Consider the following 21,782-nt stretch of genomic DNA (forward strand, 5'->3'; position numbering starts at 1 on the left):
TATATAAAGACTAAAATCAAACAACTAGAATTGTAGACATTTCTTCAATGTCAGATAATGGTGATAAAAACGTGGAACTGTCCTCTCTCACATGCTTTAATAACGAAGTGACATTAGTCTTAAGTCCCCGACGCAAAGAAATGGAAGTAATTATTCCCTTAACTCACAAGTCTCTTCTATTCGTGACCTGCACACATATCTTTACTAAACTTTCTCATTTCTGAGGTCAATTGGCTAAACTCTTCATTCGCATTTAACTCATTGTAAGAGCAAAGGGGCTGTATAGTTGCTAGATTATCAACGCGAAAATTGGTGCCTGTCTGCGGTCTGCCTGTTATGATATAAACTAATACGAGAATCGAGGTGCGATGACTTTAACGTTCCATCTGAATTGCGTACGCAGGATTATACTGCTTCAAGAAAACATTTGAAACTTTGAATGATTAGGACATAGTTCTTTTGAATTTGATTTTATTGCAACGGAGACTATGATTCTAATTTGTTTAGTTTTGCTCTTTCTATTAAAGTCAACTCTTTACATGGGGTGGCTTTTCACTTTTGATAAAAAATCAACTCTAACATGGGGTAGCTTTTCACTTTTAATGAAATGTCATTGACGTTTCTTATGTGCCTTGTGTTTTATTATTTATAAAGTAGCATGTGGAGATTTTGCGGAAAATTTTTGACAAGTGCCTTTGGTGTTGGCAGCATGTAGTATATGGACTTGAAAAGGTACGATGATAATTATGAATTGGAAAAGAATATTTTCATCGTTCTCCGTCAACATATCAGCAGAAATTTTCGATTGAGAGCATTGTGGCCCGAAGAAGAGGTGGAGTTTACATTATACATTGTATCATGTAGATGACAGACATACTCGTAAATGTAGCTTTTCCGATTTCTGCCGTAATTAGCCATGTTGCTGCATCGAATATTGACGATTATGACCGATAATATATCGGAGCTTTACGCCATTTTGTTGATACATTCATTTCTGACGATACCACTGCTGCGCTGTTTTTGTTGACTTGTAAACGCTGCCTGTCGATACAAAATACTGATATCTGCGCATGCCGCAATAAAGTGTTTAGCATTCTTTCATTTTATGAATCTACGTCAAAATATATGAAATGCTGTTCTTGTACTGTATGTCATCATTATCAAAATAATCAAAAAGTTGTACGTTGAAAAAGCTATTGGGTGTAGGCATGAATTAGTGCAAATATTCTTTATGATTACTTGTGTAGAGATCACTTCATATGAAATTTATGCTAGTAGATAAAAAGAAAACATAATGCCCTAAAGAGGAATGTATATTTAAAGAGAAATAAAATTGAAATTTCGATTGAATGTAATAGTATATGTTTAAATCTTACTGTTTGAAGCTTATTATGTTCTTGATTAAAAGACAATTCTTTATCAGGTGACGATTTCCGGTATCGTTGTAGTAATCATCTAGGTTCCATTCCTAATGGTATTTTTCATGAAAAACTGACAAAGTTAACAATATCAGAGCATTCCACAAGGTAGCTGTACAGTTATGAAAAGTTAACATCCAGAATTCATCTTTCGATTGTATAAAACATCGCGCGGATCACGAAATGATTACGCATGTGCACTGTCATTCTTTAATGTGATTTGTTTGTTCCGGTATCATTGGTTTAGTAGAGAAAAAACAAAACAAAATAAAAGCTGAGGGCACGCAAATGGAGATGAAAGCTGACGGAAGTTTAAATATCTAACCTTCAAGAGATTACATCACCATGAATCTGCCATTCATATTTGTCGAGAAATACACATACTGTCGGTATAAGAGGAAAGAAATAAGAGGTGGAAATTGTGATCGGGTGCCCAAACTTTTAATGTATAACTTCAATATATACACAAAAATTAAAGTTGACATTGCGAGTGAAATAAAATGATTATTAAAAATCTCTGCAGAGTTACACAAGCATGACTAATTGCATGTACTCTTAGTTCACAGTTAATCCACTGTGTACGAAAACTCGCGAAGCGGTATACAAAATCTGTGGACATTTCAGACATTCGTAGGAAAGGGTTAACATATACCTTTGGTAGGTCAATCCTCTTCTGCTTCATTCAAAGTGACTACATGTATCTCGCTTTCGTGATCTGCTGCAAGGGAAAACTTCCAAGATTTGGTTTTCTCTATGAACTTCGGGGCCCATTCATAAAGATTGATCGTAAGATATGCTCGATCTGCTACCAAACCTATACTTGAAATCAAGCGCAAGTATCTTTATGAAACAGACTTACAATCAGAATCAATGTTACGCTCGATTCACTGAGTTACAGTCGATAAATGGAGCCTTAGTTCAATCGGAACTCTTTATGAAACAGGCCCCTGGTGAGATTATTTCACAATGTGTAGCCAAGAAGAGTGTCGAGGGGTAATGAAACTCGACAAAGTCGTGTTAACACGGGAATAACATAGTTGAGCCTCCGACAGACTTCCGGAGATGTCCAGACATATTTACTGCAAAATTTGTTTTCAAAACATTTCGGTCAAGGGCTGCTTCTTTAGAAGTTCCTCTCCCACTCTCCGGCTCCCTCTATCGTTTCCTTCAAAGGTGTTTTGTCAGATTGCACACAGCATCACGACTGCCAACACAATTGTGTTGGTGATTTATTTCCGTTCTTGAGTGGACCGGTTAAATGCTCAGATTACACATTATTAAAGGATATCCGCCCGGAAATAATAAAGTTTGGGCCTCCGGTGAAATTGGAGCGTTTTGACGCTGTGGACTTGTATTTTTTTCCCCTTCTGTCAAGTATCGCAAATTATGCGGTAAGAAAGTAATGACACCGTCACTGTGCAATTTTAGCAGTCTGACTTTTCGTCACTGATTGCAATAGGCCTACACTTGTTTTCAAGGTGCGATAGCGTCATTTTTAAGAAGAGTATACAAACCGTGGAACGGATGAAATCAGAGTCCATTCTTGATAACCCCAATTTTCAGTTACCGGTAACTGCGACATAATGTCTATGGTGTGACAAACACGCTCCCACACAATTTGACGCTATGTATAGGCCAAATTTCTTTTCATTGAGGACACAGTTGAACATACAACTACCATTTTCATACTCTTCTTGGTAATACAAGTGTTTCATTCGGTATTGTGTCCACACCATACTGGAATTACTGTATTCTAATCTTATGGAATTATGAAAATCGGACGGAGTGTATAGTTTTCTTAGGTAAATGAGCAGTACAATGCCTTCCTCTAAGTGAATAAAAAAAACTTAATCTCGATTAAATCGGCTTCCGTGTTTGACAGTGCCTTATATCCTGATTGATATCAAATCTGGTCACAAAACGAAATGAAATACGTAGTTATGTAGCTAAGAAAATAATTACATGGTCACATAAATTTTGTCGCCAGATTAATTTGCATCATTGGCCACTACATGATTTAACCGTGGATTTTATTCCATTAACACAAGTTGCAAGTATCTACTGTTTCTGGCAACAAATATTATGTTGCATATTTTTACCCAAAAATATTTATAGAGAATGAATACTCATTTTTGTTTCTTATAAACATGGGCCTATCTGTTATTGTTGTCTACATCGATATGTCCAAATGATAAAAGTGATGCACGTATCATAGTACATTAATCTGACTCTACATTGTGTTTTCATCACCTTAGACGCAATAATTTTTTTTTTTTTGCGTCCCCACAAGTACCCCCAATGTAGGTAGCATTTTTTTGACAGATGTATATATCAGATAATGTACTGCACTTGTAAAGGCTTAACAATAAAAATTCTAATCCTCCAGTCTAGCTTTTAGCTAAATTTAGGAAAGGTAGTGTAAATGTTAGTATGAATTACTTTTGTCGTAGTGTAACATTTATACTTTGTAAGTGAGATATATGACCACTGTAAAAAGTGTAAAAATATGAAATTCTATTTGCAGCTTAAGCATGTAGCCCTTAAATACTATCATACTTGAAATAATCACTTTGCATTGTATAGGCATATGTTTAGTATAGGACATACAAGTCAGATCATATCCGTTTATAAGACTTCTATAAAAAGCTATAGAAAGTTGATCGTTGCCTGTATCACTTATTCTTTCTTCTTTTTTTTTTTTTTTTGAACTGCGTGAATTTCTTTTCATTTGATAGAATTCTGATGTGTCTTGTGTAAATTACTTTTTATTGAAGTATATACCTGTGATAAACTATGCATTTCCCTGGAACATCTATCAAAAAAGCCAAGACAAAAGTGGAAATGGAAAATGGAAACACTTTTCATGTCATTAAAACAATGAACTTTTAAGCCAAGCAGATCCGTCGGATTCATTGTGTAAAGACTTATGCAAATTGCTAAAATAAATTTACAAATGCTTATTCTTTTCTTAAGACTTGAACAAACTGCCAAACATTAAAACACTTGCTACACCACTGATGAACTTCTGCTCTCGAATAGTTCTAAAGACTCGCAATGGTTTGCTCTACATGCAAACTACGCTCGATGCAAATGAAGGTGAATTATGCTCCACAATACTTGTATACATTATCTTAAACTTTGCAGCATTGCTTTCAAGGCAAGATAAAGTATTATAGTAAATTTGAAAGACCGTCAAAAGTTGTTCATCTCTGCACAGTGAAATGAAAGACTTTGTATTCATAATTTACACGTGTTCTCAATCTCTTAACAGTGATCTGCATTGATACAACATAATATTGAAAAACAGTGCGAAGGATTGGGTCATATTAGTATTATAGTGGTATGCCATATAACTGTTGATGCCAATCCATTTCTGTTAATCGTAGAAAATGCAAAAAAAAAAATATATGGTTGTATAAAATGAAAGCTTAACAATATTCATTTTTCTGAAATGCAATGTTACCAAAGAATGTTGCTGGTGGGGCAGTGTCTTTTTTTGAGAGTACAAAAAGAGCGTAAGGAAATACAAAGTAATTCTTACTTCTGGTTTATCAAATTGATATATCAAAGCATTATGATTAATGATACTAGAATATAGAAGGGAGAGCTCCAGTATCACCACTATATTTGATTTTTTATCTTTTGATTAAAATGACCGCATTTCTTTTATGGTTTCGAGCACCTCATTATTATGTTAGATTAATTTGGCTACAGTATGGTAGGTTTTTATCGTAATCATTACTACACCCCCCCCCCCACACACACACACACACACTCGCACATACAATAAGTAACCGTATGCGTAGTCATAAAATTGGCAACGCCGATATCGGGCCTATTCTCGAAATATTGCATTTGAGTTAATACAACAGTAAATGCGGGATACACCAATCGACATATTTAACTCATTGCTTCTCTCGATGTATTATCCCATGTCATTGATGTGATAAAAATAAGAAAATGCAGTGTAGTTACAAAAATGAACGAAATTTAACTTCAGTAGCATCTAAAATTAACCGGAAGAGTCGATGTAGGCTACTGTGTTTCAGCGTAGAATGTACCTTGTCACTGGCTGTGAATGATGTCCCTAGCGATGACACAAAATGCTTTGTCTAAGGTGTTAATGTACATAATATTGAATGCTTTAGTATGTAAGAGTCACATACACTACAAATTGTTGTGACATGGGGAAAATTATATATTCTAATGAACTGCATTCGAAACAGCATCGCTGATGTAATACATGTGTATACCGACACTCCTTATGCACGCTCGCGATGAATGCTGTACTCTTGTAATAAACCAATAATCCACAAAACTTCAAATTGTCCGCTGCGTGTCATTTTGTCTGTAACCATGGTAAAAGGGTGTCATAAGACTAACATGTTAATGCTAGATCATGTTGCGCATTGTGAAAGCTAAACAATGATTTAATCCATATATATCTGATAGTTTGTATAACGACAGAAAAGAAAACATATTTTTCTGTTTCCCGTCAATTATAGATCGTGCATGTTTAGTGCTGTGCTGTTAACAGTGCTGGTTATCTACATGATTGTATGCCCTAAGTTTGACCCCCAAAAAGCACAACATGCATGATTCCTGCATAGTTTTCCAAACTGTCTGAAAGAAACGCTAGGTTGCGAAAACAGATAAATTTGATATCTTTCGTTAATATGTAACGTATTATGTGCACTTCAGTTGGTATTCAACATAGTTCTACTTACAGACTTAAAGCAATCATTGTTATTACATTCCATACAAGCATAGGTATGCACAGACTGTTTTTATTTTCGCAAGTCCTCTCCATTTCCCGTAACCCCTACAAGTCACATAGATTGACCCTTATACAATCGTGTGAGAACACATTAAATTTTGCATTGAATGCTCACATTTTTTCTTACTAGAAATGCTTACAGTATCAAGACTGAAAATAAGTGATATTCTACACTAAAAAATGCGTGCCGTATTGTGTGTTTCTGTGCCATGTAGTCCTACATACGTCTTTAAAAGCATTATACCGTAAGCTGAATCAGCTCGATAAAGAATTCTCGTCCACTGTTAAGGGTAGACAGTAGCGCTCGCGCGCGATGCTGTGCGTTGGGTTTAGTTGCCCCCCGTGTGCATTTCCGTGGTAACAGTGGACGAAACCGTGTTGATGATGCCGCGCGTCGCCATGCTTTTCTCGATGGTCGAATTCGTATCCACGGAACTCCCGGTGGGATGGATCTTGAAGCGGCGAACTGATCTGCCCAGACGGTACATCTCCACGCGGCGCTTGAAGGTGTCGCGGACCTCCGGAATGAAAATAACGGAGATGATGATGTCAATGATGATATTGATAGTAATATGTGAGAACATTGATATATGAACACATAATGTAATTACGTGTAATAATAATGATAATAATATAAGATGGTAATAGTAATGGTAATACCAATAATAACAGCAATAATAATGATAGCGATAGTAGTTTAATAATAACAACAATTATAAAAACAATAGCAGTGAAAATAATATTGATAGCTATGATAATAGCAACAATAATGAAAACAATGCTAATAAAGGCCCTGATGGGCTCGGTGCGAGAAAAGACAATAGGCAGTACCTATGTCTAGTAAAAAGGCAAACAGGAAACGCACAGAATGAAAAGCGATATTATTCACATGGGCAAATAACATACGCTGGGTATTCACGTGCATAATATTATAAACACCCAGATGAACAGACAGATACGTTCTCACCTCCTGACTGTTGAGACAGTAGAGGATGAAGATTAGCAATCCCTGGATCGAGTTGCTCAATACGAAGAGGTATAGGAAGCCGACATTGGACGAGTCGGCGAGAGTGAGGACGCCGAACAGCCAGGTCGAACCCATGAGGGGCGAGATTGTAAGAGCAGCCTTCAGGGAGTATCTACAGAATGTAATGTAGGGCAGTGAGTTATAATGCGAAACAGAGATAATTTAAAGGATGTTATGCACAGTAAAGATTGTTACATCTGCCAATACACAGAGAACCCGATTTCGCACACCACTTTACTCTCGTCGTGCTCGTAAATATGCTTTGAGAATACATGACCTTCATTCTGGGTTTTAGATACATTAGGCTATACAGGGGAGCCATATCTGACATTATCATGTATGATACTGATGGTGTATGGGTGTGCGTCCGTCTTTCGTATGTTTTTGTTTAGTTTCTTTTTGCTTCCGTAATTATTTTGTCGTCTACTCTGTTATTATTTGCTCTACGTTTTTCTGTCTACTGCCAGTAGACGAGTGTAAATAAGCAACTTTCTACAGGGCAACACTCTGTTCATAATATATTTTTATACAGATATTTTAGTCCAGAAAATGGTAACAGGCAATAAAGGAACTCAAGTTAATTTAATATTTCATACATAGCTTTTGAATGTAATTGAATTCAAGTAAAAGATACAAAAGCTTGCAGCACTGGCATTGACTGGATTAAGTAAGCCACTGCCTTACAATGCCTTAATATCATGTTGCTGATGAATTAATAATGTCCATCCATCTAGTGATGAGAAGCATCTTCAGCCTGTATCGCGATGAGACATATCGACAAAATATCGTCTCTTACTTCAGTTTCTGGTAGGCTGCTTCGTCCCGCCTGAGCTGGTCGTGGTTCTTCAGGTTAACAATCACTACGGTAACGCGCAAGAGGATGAACAGATTCACAACGACGATAAGAAGAGCGGGAACTATGAAGGACCAGACGGAGTTATCGGAGTAATCCAGCCAGCACGAACTGCAGGGGTAAATAGTTAGCATAGAAGCTGGGTTTGGTGCTAGGCCTACTAGTATTTGGTACGGACACGCAGTACTTATTACGATTTACGTTGCACGAGCCTTGTTTTTGGTCTATAGACTGGCGCCAACCGTGTAGTAATCTGGTCCAATGATAGCCTTTTGCAAAGGCAGCTCGCTATTGAGGACACGCACACAGACAGCAGTGGACTCGCACACACAACGCGTGAGCAGCGAACTGCGAGCGTAGATCGCTCCGATCCAAAGAGGTTCTATATAGAACCTCTTTGCTCCGATCCGATCGCTGTGTGCGTGCGAGTCCACTGCTCTCTGTGTGCGAGTACATTGATTGTAATTTTCATTCCATCAGCTATTAAAACCAACCCTGCTGAAAATTATCATGAAAATTTAGAGCTTTATTTGTTGCGAAGAAATATGTCTGCTCGATGAAAGTTATCATAGGCCTACTCATTGGACATCTTTGGACATCATTTAGATCAGCGTTATCATCGTTAGATGTGAAACTGGCAACATTCGTGTCTGATCAGCAGTCCACCTGTTTGTTTGTTTTTTGTTTGTTGTTTGTTGAGGGAAGTGTCACATAAGACTCACTCTAGGCGGGTTCCGATGGTCTTGTGTGTAGACCCAACAACGATAATAGTCATGATCAATGGTACTCCTGGAAAGAAAGCAAACAAAAAGACAGTTATAATTCAGTCAATTATTGTCTAATTATGCAATGTGCTGGTAGTCGCCTACTACTCATATTTTGAAACTGAAAAATACATGCAAAACACTTCAATATGAAGAACCAAGAGATAATAAAAATTAATTGAACTGAATTGAATTGAATTGAACGAAAAAATTATCATTCCTTATTCCGAGAAAAGACAGGATAAAGATTTTATATATTACCTCAAAGCACGATCAATTGGAGTCAGCAACCACATCCAAATCTTCAAATAGTTACAACAAGAATAGTTTGATAATCACCAACACATATTGCTAAGAGATTATTAATGCTCTCAGCAAGGTTGTTGTATTATTTTGTAAAATAAAATCGATGAAACTCTTTTGAATGTATAGTACTTAGGAATAACATAAGCGTACATGTTAGTGACTGAAGAAGTAACGTCAGTAGTAAGCTCAGTTTCGCGCCACCCCATCCCAGCATTCTCATTAAAAATGAAAAAAAAAAGTACCCAAACAAACAAACAAACAAACCCAGAACCTGTTTTGATTTTTGCGTACTACTCATTAACAGTTATTGTTTTCAGGTGTGAGTTTCTTCAATTTGTCTCCCTCTACAAGTGAAATTTGTTGAGATCGCAATTGCTGATCTGTAAATTAACAAACATGTCGGAAAATGGAACCAGATTTAGAGATCAATTTCATTTGTAGAGGGAGAGAAATTGAAGAAACTCACATCTAAATCTTCATCCCTCTGAATAATATCATGCTTTCATTAATTATTTTGTATTATCTTATAAATACAATACTCTTTTTAAGAGAATGCTGACTTAGTCTCCTTACCCCAGCCGCCGGCAAGGTACAGACGCATCTTGCTACTCTCTTGATTAAAGACTACGACCACCTGTGTATAAAGCTGCAATCCTTCGATCATCATCCAACAAAACGACGCCATGAAGAAGAAGTACATCGTTCCCGCCATCACTTTGCAGCCCACCTGAAAATGAGAGCAGACGACACTGCTAGCTGAGTCTCGATTTAACCGATATTGTGGTTGCCTGACGAATGGTCAGAAGTTTGACGGCGACTTCTCTGAGCTAAACCACAATACAGGTGAAAATTGCGAACTTTGATTTTAAAGTAAATGACTGAAAAGCTTATGTTTGTCTTTTGTTCCAGCTGTTTAGTTCTGCTTTCTAAAAGACGACAGATTATCTTGTCTTTTAGCTCGTTACTACGAGATCTGATTCCTGAGAAGTCGGAAGAGAATAATTTCGTCGGCGTGTCTGTTATCGTTATATGACATTCTTGCAGGAAATAATTGTTTTGTTTGGAGGGAGCAGTTGTCGCGGCTTCCCACATTATTTTAATGTTTATTGCATGTTATGTTAATAACACTGATTACTCGGGGCTTACAGCCAAACAAGCTTGCTTTCATGTAGGTCCCGTCATACTTCTCTGTGTTAAACCCCATCATTACAATTGCTGTGTTTTTACCATGTACAAGTGTACATTGTTTACAAGGTAAAAGAACTAGTATTATCTTTTCTGATGTAATATTCATAATGAAAAGTATGAAAATAAATGAATTGAAATTGAAATTGAATTATGATGCCAATCCTATATTTCACAATCTCACACTAATTACTACTACCACTACCACAACTACTACTACTATCGCCATTACTACTACTACTACTACTACCACTACAACTGCCACCATTACTTCATTCACTCATGCGTATGGCACAATGTGCCTGGTTGTTACCGTTTGCTGACTATTATTGATCACCTGGGTGACTATGCTATGTTTCTCCTATTACTTTCCAGTAGAAATAATTGTTATTAAGTAGTGATGAAAATGGTGGCATCGTGCCAGAACTGACCGTGCCCGGTGGGATGGACCCTTGACTAAGGAACAGCAGCTGAGCCATGAACATGGACGTGGCGAGGTTGCAGTGGATCAGCACGCGGTCAGTGGTCATCCTGTGGACGAGGGGTAGGGAGGGAGTACGATGTGAGCCAAAACGAGCTGTCACAACATACATGCTTGCTCCGCTTGTGAGGAAAATGAAGTGTGTGGCGACAGATCATCGGGCAAAGCAGCAATCATCAAATTCTTGATTTGTATCTGATATTACCTTATTATTTATCAGTGGCTTCGAAACTCATCCAACATAGACTGGCTTAATGATAGTCAGTCGCGGTGCCTTTTCCTACCCAAATGGCAAGGTTAAATTAAACCTCGTGTCTAAACGAAAATATTCCGGAGATGTGGGGCATTTATCAAAGAAAAGTTTCCATCATGCGCAAAGGGAAAAACGCTTTGCATGAAGGTGAAAACATCGTTCCTCCAAACTTTTCGTTGGTCACTTTTTTTTTTTTTTTTTTTGCATTGCCATCATAGTAGGCAATCGGATCGTGGAGTGTGTCTTTTGAAAGAGAGCACATTTCGCGCGTATTAAGGACACCGCACACCATACAACTTTCGGTCGCACGACTGACCGACTTTGGATCTGAAATGAATACGCGTGTTTATTCTGAGGCTATTGTGATTTATTTCGGATCCAAAGTCGGTCAGTCATGCGACGGAAAGTCGTATAATGTGTGGTGGCTTTAAATTTGCTTCTTCTTCTTCTTTTTTTTTTTTTTTTAAAGAGGAGGTGTGTCGTTACTATTGATTGACCGATGTGCCGAACGTATCGATACATACCTAAGCAGTAAAATGGCGGCTACTGTACCACCCGAGCCACTCACAGACAGTGCGCATCCGATGTTAGACAAAATTTCCAAAGCCTTTGCATGACCGCCAAGCTGTAATCATTTGGAAAAAGAACAACACAACATGCAAATTCAGTCACATTAACAATTTCAAGTGATGGAGGGGATTTTCCAACACGTTCTACTCTTCTAGCATTTTTTTTTTTAGACAAACGTTCCCGGATGGTAAACTTATTCCCTGTAATTAATTTTCATATCGCGAAGAAATGTCTCAAAAAGAACAGAACACATTGTACACATTGTAGTTAGAAAACAGGCCTAATAACAGTTGTAAGAAATATGGCAAAATAAACTTTTGGATTGATGTGTTGATATGGGCAATACCTTTTGAGACGATGAGTTGCAGTTCTCACTATGAACTCATCCACTGTATGATCACGTGACAGCCCCTTTCATTGCCGTAAATAAAGAGTATGATAGGATGCGTCATTCTGAAGCCGAATTTGATGTTTGCATTTTTTTTTCTCCAAAATTCATCGCATTTCATCATTACATATAATCGTCGGTTACACGTGGGATTTATTCAACACTCATTGTTTGATGTGAGAATGCACACTGTTATTATACAGGGATACCATACGATATGCCTCCCTTCCCCCGGGGGAGGGGGATGTGGGGAAGAAGCAGAAGCTTTATTGCTGCTTGACAAAATCTTTCTATAGAAAGTCATGATTTGAGATACACGCACGGCATAAATACAACGCTTTAATAGATTCTGTGCTTTTCTCACTGAAATTGGCAATGCGAAGACAAAATCAACAAAACAAAACCACAAAACGAAAACATGCTTATGTATCATGTATCGATCAGTGATATTGATACTTTACAAAGCGGGCTTATGATTTGTTGCTATGGAGACATTACGTCAGAGGGTTCCCTCGTCATCAGGACGGCGAAATGTGTCAGGTGGGTGCAGGAGCACGTGACATGTGTATCGTTGTAGCTCACTCGATGGCAGCCTCGAGTCGACCACAGCCCACGCGTGGTGCCGTTCGTTCTGGTTGACCAATGAGCAAAGATCATCAAATTTTCCACCAATCAGATTGGCGCACATTATCACGCTGATATTATTTCAATTCAAGTAGATTTGAGTCATCGTATTTTCAGATTTCTTCAGCAAAGTTCAGCAGAACATGATGATAAGAAAATCCTAAAATGATCTTGAGTAAATACTGGTTTACTGTAGGATGAATATTAAAGGCAACTGACAAATTGAAAGCATGTAGACATAGTTTCACACCAAATGTGTTACATGATCTACTTGCATGTTCTAAGAAAAACAAACAAACAAACTGAGGGCCCACTAAAAAGTAGTACTTGCCACAAATCATACAATCGACGCGAACAATTAGACTTTCTTTATTTCAAAGATTTTTTTTTTCCACGAAGCATAGCGACATCATCTGGTAGGCCTACTTCTAAAAACAAGCATTACATATCCTTTAAATGATTTCTCTTTTCACCTCGATCTTCTTCATTGCTTATTCTCTAGTCTGCACATGTTATGAAATTAAGAATACAGATGTATATTTAACTGAAAAGGTTATGTTAATGCGCTTTATCTTTCATTACTAGTTCTACTTTTTGTTACATTCGACTCACATTTACATTGCAAACAGAAAGGGAGAAAAAAGAACAAGGCCTCGGTACAAGAGATTTATAGAGCCAAAAATAAAAATAAAAATGGACAGAAATTAAACGAAGTTTCGCGAAGAGATGTCTGAAACAATCTGAAGGACTTACCCATTGTAGGAGAGATCCCAGTAGACGCAAATGCGGTCTAGAATTTCGTTGTTTTCCTGTGCCTCCTCCATGATGTGTAAAGATAGGGACACATAGTTAACAGCAGCAGACTCCCCTATCTGCCTGTACTTGTTTGTTTTTTCTTCTCGCAAAACTATTTTTTAAGGCCCGTCTACGCTGAGCACGGTATAACGGCAATGGTCCGGTTATTTTTGCTATGGTGCGCCAGAAGGAACCATGTCGGGTTCTGTTACAATATCATGCATGCGCTTCCCCATAATTTTGTTACAAAATTAATCTTCATTTGGTGACTTTGTTGCCCTTGATTTTGACGTAAGAATAACATTTTGAGTGACTTCGCACCGAATAAATGATTTTTTTTTTTTTAAGAACCAGACATGATTCCGTTCCAAAAAAACCCCCCAAAACACACAAACAAACAAACACATTACCATTGCCGTTACCGTGCTCGATGTAAACGCACCCTAACAGACGTCATGATGTTTTTTACATCATCAAGTTTCATATTCATAATATTATTGACGAAGCAAGAAGAATGTCTGCTATCATGTTTTATGAAACCTGATAAGAGAAATATGAAAAACTGAATTTGAAACTGAAACATATAATTAAGACTGAAGAGCTAGACCAACTCGATTTTTCCAAGCGCTACCCTGCTTTCTGACATCAGAGCCCTCTATTTGAAAAGACTGTGATTGACTTGACATTAGGCCATCGACGATGGTTCCAATTTCAGCGCCAATGTTGTCTCTCAAGCAGCAACATTAAACCGAGCTCCAACGGAAGGACTGTCCACGATCATTGCAAGCGATATATGATTTATAACTATCGATTCCTAACATTATTGGTGTCTTCAAACTACCGGGGTCGCGATGGAATTTCACGACAGAAATAAAAGGAAAAAGGCGTGTAGATCTATGTGAGCATGATTGAAGTCAGCCAATTTTTTATCATTCGTTGTTCACCAACGCCTGCACAAGCCATAATGTCGATAATATATCGTGTTATACATCAGCGACAGTTTTACCTTGACCTGTTCGGAGCCCAACTCGAAGGTAAGAGTGATCGGGGGATCGAACGGTCGGTCGGGATCGGGCGATGGAATAAACTTGACGTCTATGACGGCGCTCGATATAAACGAAGTCGAGCCATCCTCGACAGGTACGAAACTTCCATCTTCCTTCAACAGCACTGTCGAGTTTTCTCTGCCCCGAGATAAATGAAAATGACAGCCATTTTTCTCGTCCGTCGATATACGCGGTTTGTGTCAATTCGTCTTATTTCCACATTAGCTTCAATACAATGAACGTATGCAAGAGTCGTAGTCATTACATCATGGTAACAGGGACAAGAATTCGTGTGATGCATTTAAATTAGATGTCAACTGCACATTGATAAATTATACTCAAAACAATTACCAATCCCATTATTAGTTTGCGTTTTTTAATCACATTCTTAAACAGACGGTCCTGAATTCGAATCCAAATTTGCACGTCTGTAAAACACATCATGCCATCCTTTATGAAATAATGAAAATCTAATACAATATAGACACATTATAATACAATAGTACTCTTACAAACTATAAGTTGTTTCACAGTGCTTTACAGAATATCATAAACTATGGTGAATTTATTTGAGGAATAATGACCCCGCACCTATATACTATAGATGTATGTTATCATTCACTTGTTCAAAAATGTGGATGACACCGTGGTTACGTACGAGTCCATGAAGTATGACCTATGACCTTGGATCTGAGTAATCTTAGCAAAAAGTGAATCTTGCACTACTATACAGCCGAGCCAAAAAGCTCTAGACTCTCTCCTGTTCTAGGACAATTACCCCCTGGACAATTACCCCAGACATTCCCCTGACCCTAACCCTGGTCCTTATCCCGAACCTCATCCTGATCCTTACCCAAATTCAACCCTAACCCTAACCTTAATCTTTACTCTAAGCTTATCACTAACCAGTATTTAGCCGGGGATAATTATCCTCGGGGGCAATTGCCCTGATGCGCTTTCTACTTTATCCGCAAACCGTAGATGAGTTTGTGACAAACCCAGAGGACACTCACCTGCTGGGAAAGATATCGTAGACGTGATCATAGATGACGACAACAACCAGAGACGCGTTTTGATCGTCGAGCACGGTGAGCGGGACGGAGACGGTTACGGAAGGGCTGGCATCGGGGCTCGAGTCCGTCAGCGCCGACACAGACTGGATCGTAATGACTAACGACTGGTTTTCGCCGTCGCCATAAACATCCTCGGGTTCAATGTAAGCCACCGATGTGATCTGTGCGGCTGAAATTGTAAAAATTCCCGTATATATACATACATATATATATATATATATATATATATATATATATATATATATATATATATATATATATAATGTATATATATATATACATATATATGTATATTATACATAACCCTAATTCTCTTTGCTTGTGTGGTCAGAAGCTATAGAGTGTGTATGTGTGCCACACACACACATTAACCTGACATAAACCAAAAGGATGTCAATCAACTTTGGAATAAATGCGAGGGATCGCCGAAGCGATGCAGCTTTTTTTTTTTGAGTGTAATATACATAATATATATATATATATATATATATATATATATAATGGTATTATTATCCGCGTGTTGGAATAAGAGCATGAAGACGATGAAGACAAACAAGTTGACATAATGCATTAGAATCCAACTTCATTTATTTGTAAACCAAATTTTCGACCCTTGCACGGATCTTCCTCAGGGTAACAGTGATATTTGTATTTGAAGCTCAGCACAGAAAAATATTTTTCTGTGCTGAGCTTCAAATACAAATATCACTGTTACCCTGAGGAAGATCCGTTCAAGGGTCGAAAATTTGGTTTACAAATAAATGAAGTTGGATTCTAATGCATTATGTCAACTTGTTTGTCTTCATCGTCTTTATATATATATATATATATATATATATGTATATATATATATATATATATTGACAGCAAATCTTGCACATATAGACGTGGCTGGTATTGGGTAGCACCCCTTTAATCATCAAGCTTTCGGGCAAAAAGCCCTTCTTCAGGATCTACACAGTCAATGACAACAACGTATAAATAAAATCAACCTAGGTATAAAATCACACTAAACTTAGCTAACCTTATATACTATACATTTCAAAATATACTCAACACAAACGTGAATTCTCACAGGCTGGCCTGTTTATTTGAACACTTTCATTGACAGATCTCATCCATTCAGTGAGACATTCATTGTTCCTTCATGTGACACTCAAACTTGGAAAAAAGGGCAATTTGTCATTGTTGTCTTTGAAGTTCATGGGCTCAGTCATACATGACATTTGCCAACATAATTAGGTACCAATGGAAAGAAGAAGAGTTCCTCTTTCCTCACAACCTACATTGTGCTCTCCATAGCTGACAATTAAGAAATGGTAGCCCTCCAAAATTTGATTACCTTTTTTTTTTTTGATACGCAGAGAAAGAGAAAGAAGAGGGGGGGGGGGGAGGGATAAGCAGATGAATGTATGATACCCGTACATTGTATATTGACCTGTGTCTATCTCACTGAAGACTCCTACCTGCTCTATCAGCCAGTACGAGTGTTGTAGTCATGGTCTCGTTCAGTTGATGCAGAGCCTTCGCGATACTCTCCGCGTACTCTCCGATTCCAGTCGTGAGCTCGCATGGGCAAGGAACCTCATTCTGATTAACAGTGATTAAGATAAAATGACGCAATGAAATACGCATGGCTGAAATTTTAAGATAGACAGTAAAACATTTCATAGTGACACCGAGAATCAGCATTACTTCCTTAGACATAAATTATTACTATCCATAAGACAATTTTATTTTTTCAAGAACTAAGTATATCACTAGTCAGTTCTCGGAGTCTTTCCCAAGGACTTTTGCGACTCCAAAGACTTAAAATGGTTTGCGCTCTCACCAAGAAGGTAATTTCAAACAAGAAGATAATCTTCTCGCCTGCAAGTTGCCGAGACGTCGCCGAGACGTTTCCATGACGTCGCAGATGGGTCTCCGAAAGGTTAGCGGAGACGTCTCGCAGACCTCACGGACAAAATTTGATAGTCTCCGCGACTTTGCCATTGCTATGGAGACGTCGCGGAGACGTCTCCGCGACCAGGGAGACTATTATGGAGTCGCCACCAGGCTTCAATGAGATGTCCATTTTAAAGCATGTGCGCGCGGGCACAAACGACTTTTCTTTTTTCTTCTACTTGGTTAGGCACTTTAACTCGTTGTCATGGGGACAAAAAATCCGGCTTAACAATTTATGGAATTAATCAGTAATCATCAAACAACGGATGGGCTAGCGTAGATAAGATGCTAGTATATATGGGAGAGTGGATTGCATCATCAGAAGTTTGTTTTTTGTTGTTTTGTTTCTGGCTCTGAATTCCGTAATTAAAGGATGAAATTTTGGCAAGAAATAACACTGGTTATTTCCCAAGTCTTAAAAAGTACGAATTTTGCACAATTATGTAAATTTTTTACTCCAATTTAAAAAAAAAAATAGACTTCAAGTTAACGCCTCTACAAAAAGTTGTATCTTAGCGCGGTGTAAAATTACTTCATGATTCCGGACATGACTTTCGCAAATGGAATAATCGACGTCTTTTGAATCAAAATTTACACCCACGATTCAACGTATACACATTCGTACCGAGCTGACGACAAAGAAAAAAATCGGCAAATGAGGCTCAAATTTCGTATTGTATGTTAAAAGGTGTAACATGAACATTTCGATCAATTTACGCAATAAAATCGTGTGATAAATCGACATCTTCTTTTAAATCTGAGGTGATATGTGAATTTCTTAGCGTTTGTACATTCTTATGTCGCAATTTCGGCTATTTCGGTTCATTCAATTCAACGCTCTGTGAGGCTAGTATTCGAAGTCCCGCAGGGATTAAATGTCATTATTACGCAGAGTTGCGCGTCCGGAATAAACATGCTGTCCGGTAATACCATACCTGTGTGAATTTTTATACCATCCTCACCGTATCACTTGTTGTTAGTGTCCATAGTTTCTTGTGCGTGCTGTCAGTGAGTTCGCTCACTATATCCAAAGCGGTCTGTGTCAGACAGAAAAATAAAAATCAAACAAACAATAAGAAGAACAGCCATTTCATTTCATCATTTCATTTCTGTTACTTTACATTCATGTTGACAGAATAACGGTCGATCTTCAAGGAAAAGTTAACTCCCAGAAGAAGCATAGAATGAACTGCGACAAGAAGAATACCACGCATGATAATATTTCCAATTTCATTAATGATACACTATACTTCGTAAAGTTATGACAAAAATCAACGATTTTGGTGATAACGAATGACAATGAGAGGAAAGAGTAAAAAAAAAAAGTCAACACAATTTATTCGGTAGACTCTCTTAACTGACAGCGTGTACGAAGACAGAAAAAAAAAAAAACTGTCACGAAGGTGGCTGATGGCTTGATAGCCGTACAGTGATCCTCGCTTTAGCCGGGAATGATCAGGGGAGACTAGTTTTTCCTCCCATATAGGCTGTTTTCCCGTTGAAGGGGTTTCCGATTTTCTCGTGAACAACGCACTGACGCAGGCGACACACTGTGCCAAAGTTGAGCAAAGATGAACACACGATATAAGAAATGTTGTAATTCGGCTCTGATAAACATATACGTATAAACATCGAGTTATTCCCAAAGGATTCTTCATGGTGGTCCTGAAGGGACATCGGCGCCGATATTCACGATTTGTGATGTCCCTTCAGGACAACCCTACTGCTTAAACCCATCGCATAACCGATGGTGGAACTTCTCAGGCTGCCAACAGAAGGTCGTATTTGCTTTCGCCTTTGATCAGCCTTCAACCATCACGTTTACCCTAGCGCGAATTGAACATTCCATATTCGTATGGATCCTCTGCCAATTTCGGGACAGCGTGACTCCAGGCTAACCCTTCGAAGCCATGAGCGAATCAAAAGATATAGGCTTGGCTGTCGCCGTCGTTGATGGCTCACCTGCAGATTCTCGAGAAGGATGTCCACCTCGGAGTTGTTGTTTCTGGCCTGACCGATCGTACCGACCACCAGCCGGCTGACGGCTTGGAGCTCGTCGGCCGATGTCAGCGAATTGTTTGTCTGGACGAAACGGAGGCTGCTGTCGAGAATGACCTTGGTCTCGTCCGGAGTCAGGGTGCCTCTGGATTGGAGCTCGTCGAGCTGGACAACGATGTCGAACAGAGCAATGGAAATGTATTAGTATTGCTTTGGTAGGATAAACGTAATGGTAGTGTAAATGGTCTGTGCCGTATTGGAGGGGTGGACCAGATGCTTAGTGTACGTGTACAATTCATGAAAAATGAATGCATGTAGGCATGTGTGTTTGTGATGATCGGTAGCAGGTAAAAGTGTCAGAGGTAGAGAGATGTTTGTATGTATGTACGTATGAATGTGTGTGTATGTACGAAAGTGAATGTACGTATGAAATCGTAGCATAATCAAAATCCTCCGTATACTGCTGTAGATTTTATAGAGTAACAACAGAGGAGATCTAGCAATATTGGCACACGTGTTGGCTCAGTGAGTAGAGCGGCTGCCCTCACAATCGGGAGGTCGTGGGTTCAAACCCCGGCCGCGTCATACCAAAAGACGTTAAAAGATGGGAGTTGCTGCTACCTTGTTTGCCGTTCAACAGTTGAAAAGGTTAGAGCAACGTCGATCTGGCGCTGCTCAGTGGCTGCCGGGCCCACGATCAATTGGGCAAAAAGAATTTCCATTCTTGGACAATAAAATTTGGAGTTTATATCCAAAACAATTATAAGAGTAGAGGTTGCTGCAGCGGAAGCAAAAGATTGGGATTTAGGGTAGCAGCTATCGTTGAACCAACTGCCTAAAGGGTAGTGAGAAAATAGCTTATATCAGCGATAGAGTCTAAAGCAGTAGGCCTACCTATAGATTTAATTTAATGTAACATTGGAGTATTCAGCGCTTATGTATTTACATAGGAAATGAAACAGTGAAACAGTTCAAAAAATCTTATGAAAAAGATATATCTAATTAAAGACCATTGACCATTCCATGGAACTTACCTGGAGCAATGCAAACATTGTCAATTATATGCCAGAAATGTCAGAAACACAGATAAAAGTCATATGAAAGCTGAAAAAAAAATGTAGCTATACAGTATGTCCCCCCCCCCAAAAAAAAAAATACAATCGGTTTTCGTATTGATAACTTCCAATATGATTTAACCGTCTAAATGCTACTTCAGGGTCTTGAAATATAACATCTTAGCTATATTATGCAGAAAACAACATTTAATTTGGGTGAGTGGTCACAGAGATATGTGGATCATTGTAGCGCATGTCATGGGCCTGATTCTTCCAAGTTAGGCACTTGGATGCTTTTGGAACTGCATAATGTGTGAACACAATGGACAAAACTTGGAGGGATTCCTGATATGCTCTACAAAACTCCTCATTTCTCTTTGACCACTGAAGCAAATCGGATGGATTTTTCCGTAAAACGTGGGTAATGAGTTATAGTTTCATACCCTGAAATGGTATTTGGACTGATTCTCTATTTTCCGAGTTATAATTGTGGAGGGTCCCGTTGTTGTGTTTTTTTTTTTTTTTTTTTTTGGGGGGGGGGGTGGGACATACGGTATAATGGAGCTTACACCTATATAAGGTGATCAGTGGTTAATATGAAACATTTACACTAGCTCTCATAGATTCGTGTCAGTTTCATATTTTTTTAGATCCTTCATTGCATGAGCTGCTGTGGCTTAGAGGATAACAGAAGACCACGGTATGCAGTCAATATTAAGGTTCCCGATGGTTCGGAGTCAGTGACAAATGTAGCTGTGCCCTAAATATGCCAGGCACTAATTAACTTTATTCTCATTGTCTCATTGACTTACACTCAGTTGGCGGTAGCTTGCTCATTTGTAAATGTCGTAAACTGTTCATGAACGGTTTTATGTGAAGCGCATGCGACAGTATGTGAACAATACAAACCAAACAAACAAACAAACAAACAAACAAACACACACACAGAACAAACAAACAGAAAACTTACTAAAAAAAAAAAAACCAAAGAAACAAACAAGCAAGATAAAAAAAAAACGAGTTCAGGAATAAGCCTATTGTACGAACACTAATTTCTGCGAGAAAATCTAACGTCATTAAGGGAATTCCTTATTTTACTATTTGTGTCCAATGTCCTACAAGATGACGTATGAAGAAAATAAAAAGTCAGTCAATCGAGTAAACCAAGTCATTCGACGTCATAACAGGGAAAACCTGCTGCGAAAAGTTTCGATGAGAAACTGAG

At 38.3% G+C, this 21,782-nt stretch overlaps 1 protein-coding gene across 1 annotated transcript in view; it reads right to left on the reverse strand.

The window, feature by feature from the left end:
- Nucleotides 1-6,524: 6,524 nt before the first annotated feature.
- LOC140241153 (uncharacterized) overlaps nucleotides 6,525-21,782 on the reverse strand; it is a 34,806-nt gene continuing 19,548 nt past the window's right edge. Inside the window, exons 12-25 of the mRNA XM_072320912.1 lie at nucleotides 19,467-19,667; nucleotides 18,467-18,541; nucleotides 17,027-17,150; nucleotides 15,501-15,729; nucleotides 14,448-14,625; nucleotides 13,400-13,461; nucleotides 12,521-12,653; nucleotides 11,589-11,689; nucleotides 10,762-10,861; nucleotides 9,719-9,872; nucleotides 8,798-8,864; nucleotides 8,019-8,186; nucleotides 7,163-7,334; nucleotides 6,525-6,713 (exon numbers count right to left, since the gene is read on the reverse strand). Coding sequence (XP_072177013.1) covers nucleotides 6,525-6,713; nucleotides 7,163-7,334; nucleotides 8,019-8,186; nucleotides 8,798-8,864; nucleotides 9,719-9,872; nucleotides 10,762-10,861; nucleotides 11,589-11,689; nucleotides 12,521-12,653; nucleotides 13,400-13,461; nucleotides 14,448-14,625; nucleotides 15,501-15,729; nucleotides 17,027-17,150; nucleotides 18,467-18,541; nucleotides 19,467-19,667 — 1,953 coding nt within the window. The remainder of the gene's footprint in view (nucleotides 6,714-7,162; nucleotides 7,335-8,018; nucleotides 8,187-8,797; nucleotides 8,865-9,718; nucleotides 9,873-10,761; nucleotides 10,862-11,588; nucleotides 11,690-12,520; nucleotides 12,654-13,399; nucleotides 13,462-14,447; nucleotides 14,626-15,500; nucleotides 15,730-17,026; nucleotides 17,151-18,466; nucleotides 18,542-19,466; nucleotides 19,668-21,782) is intronic.

Source organism: Diadema setosum, chromosome 17 (assembly GCF_964275005.1).
Source record: "Diadema setosum chromosome 17, eeDiaSeto1, whole genome shotgun sequence".
NCBI lineage: Eukaryota > Metazoa > Echinodermata > Echinoidea > Diadematoida > Diadematidae > Diadema > Diadema setosum.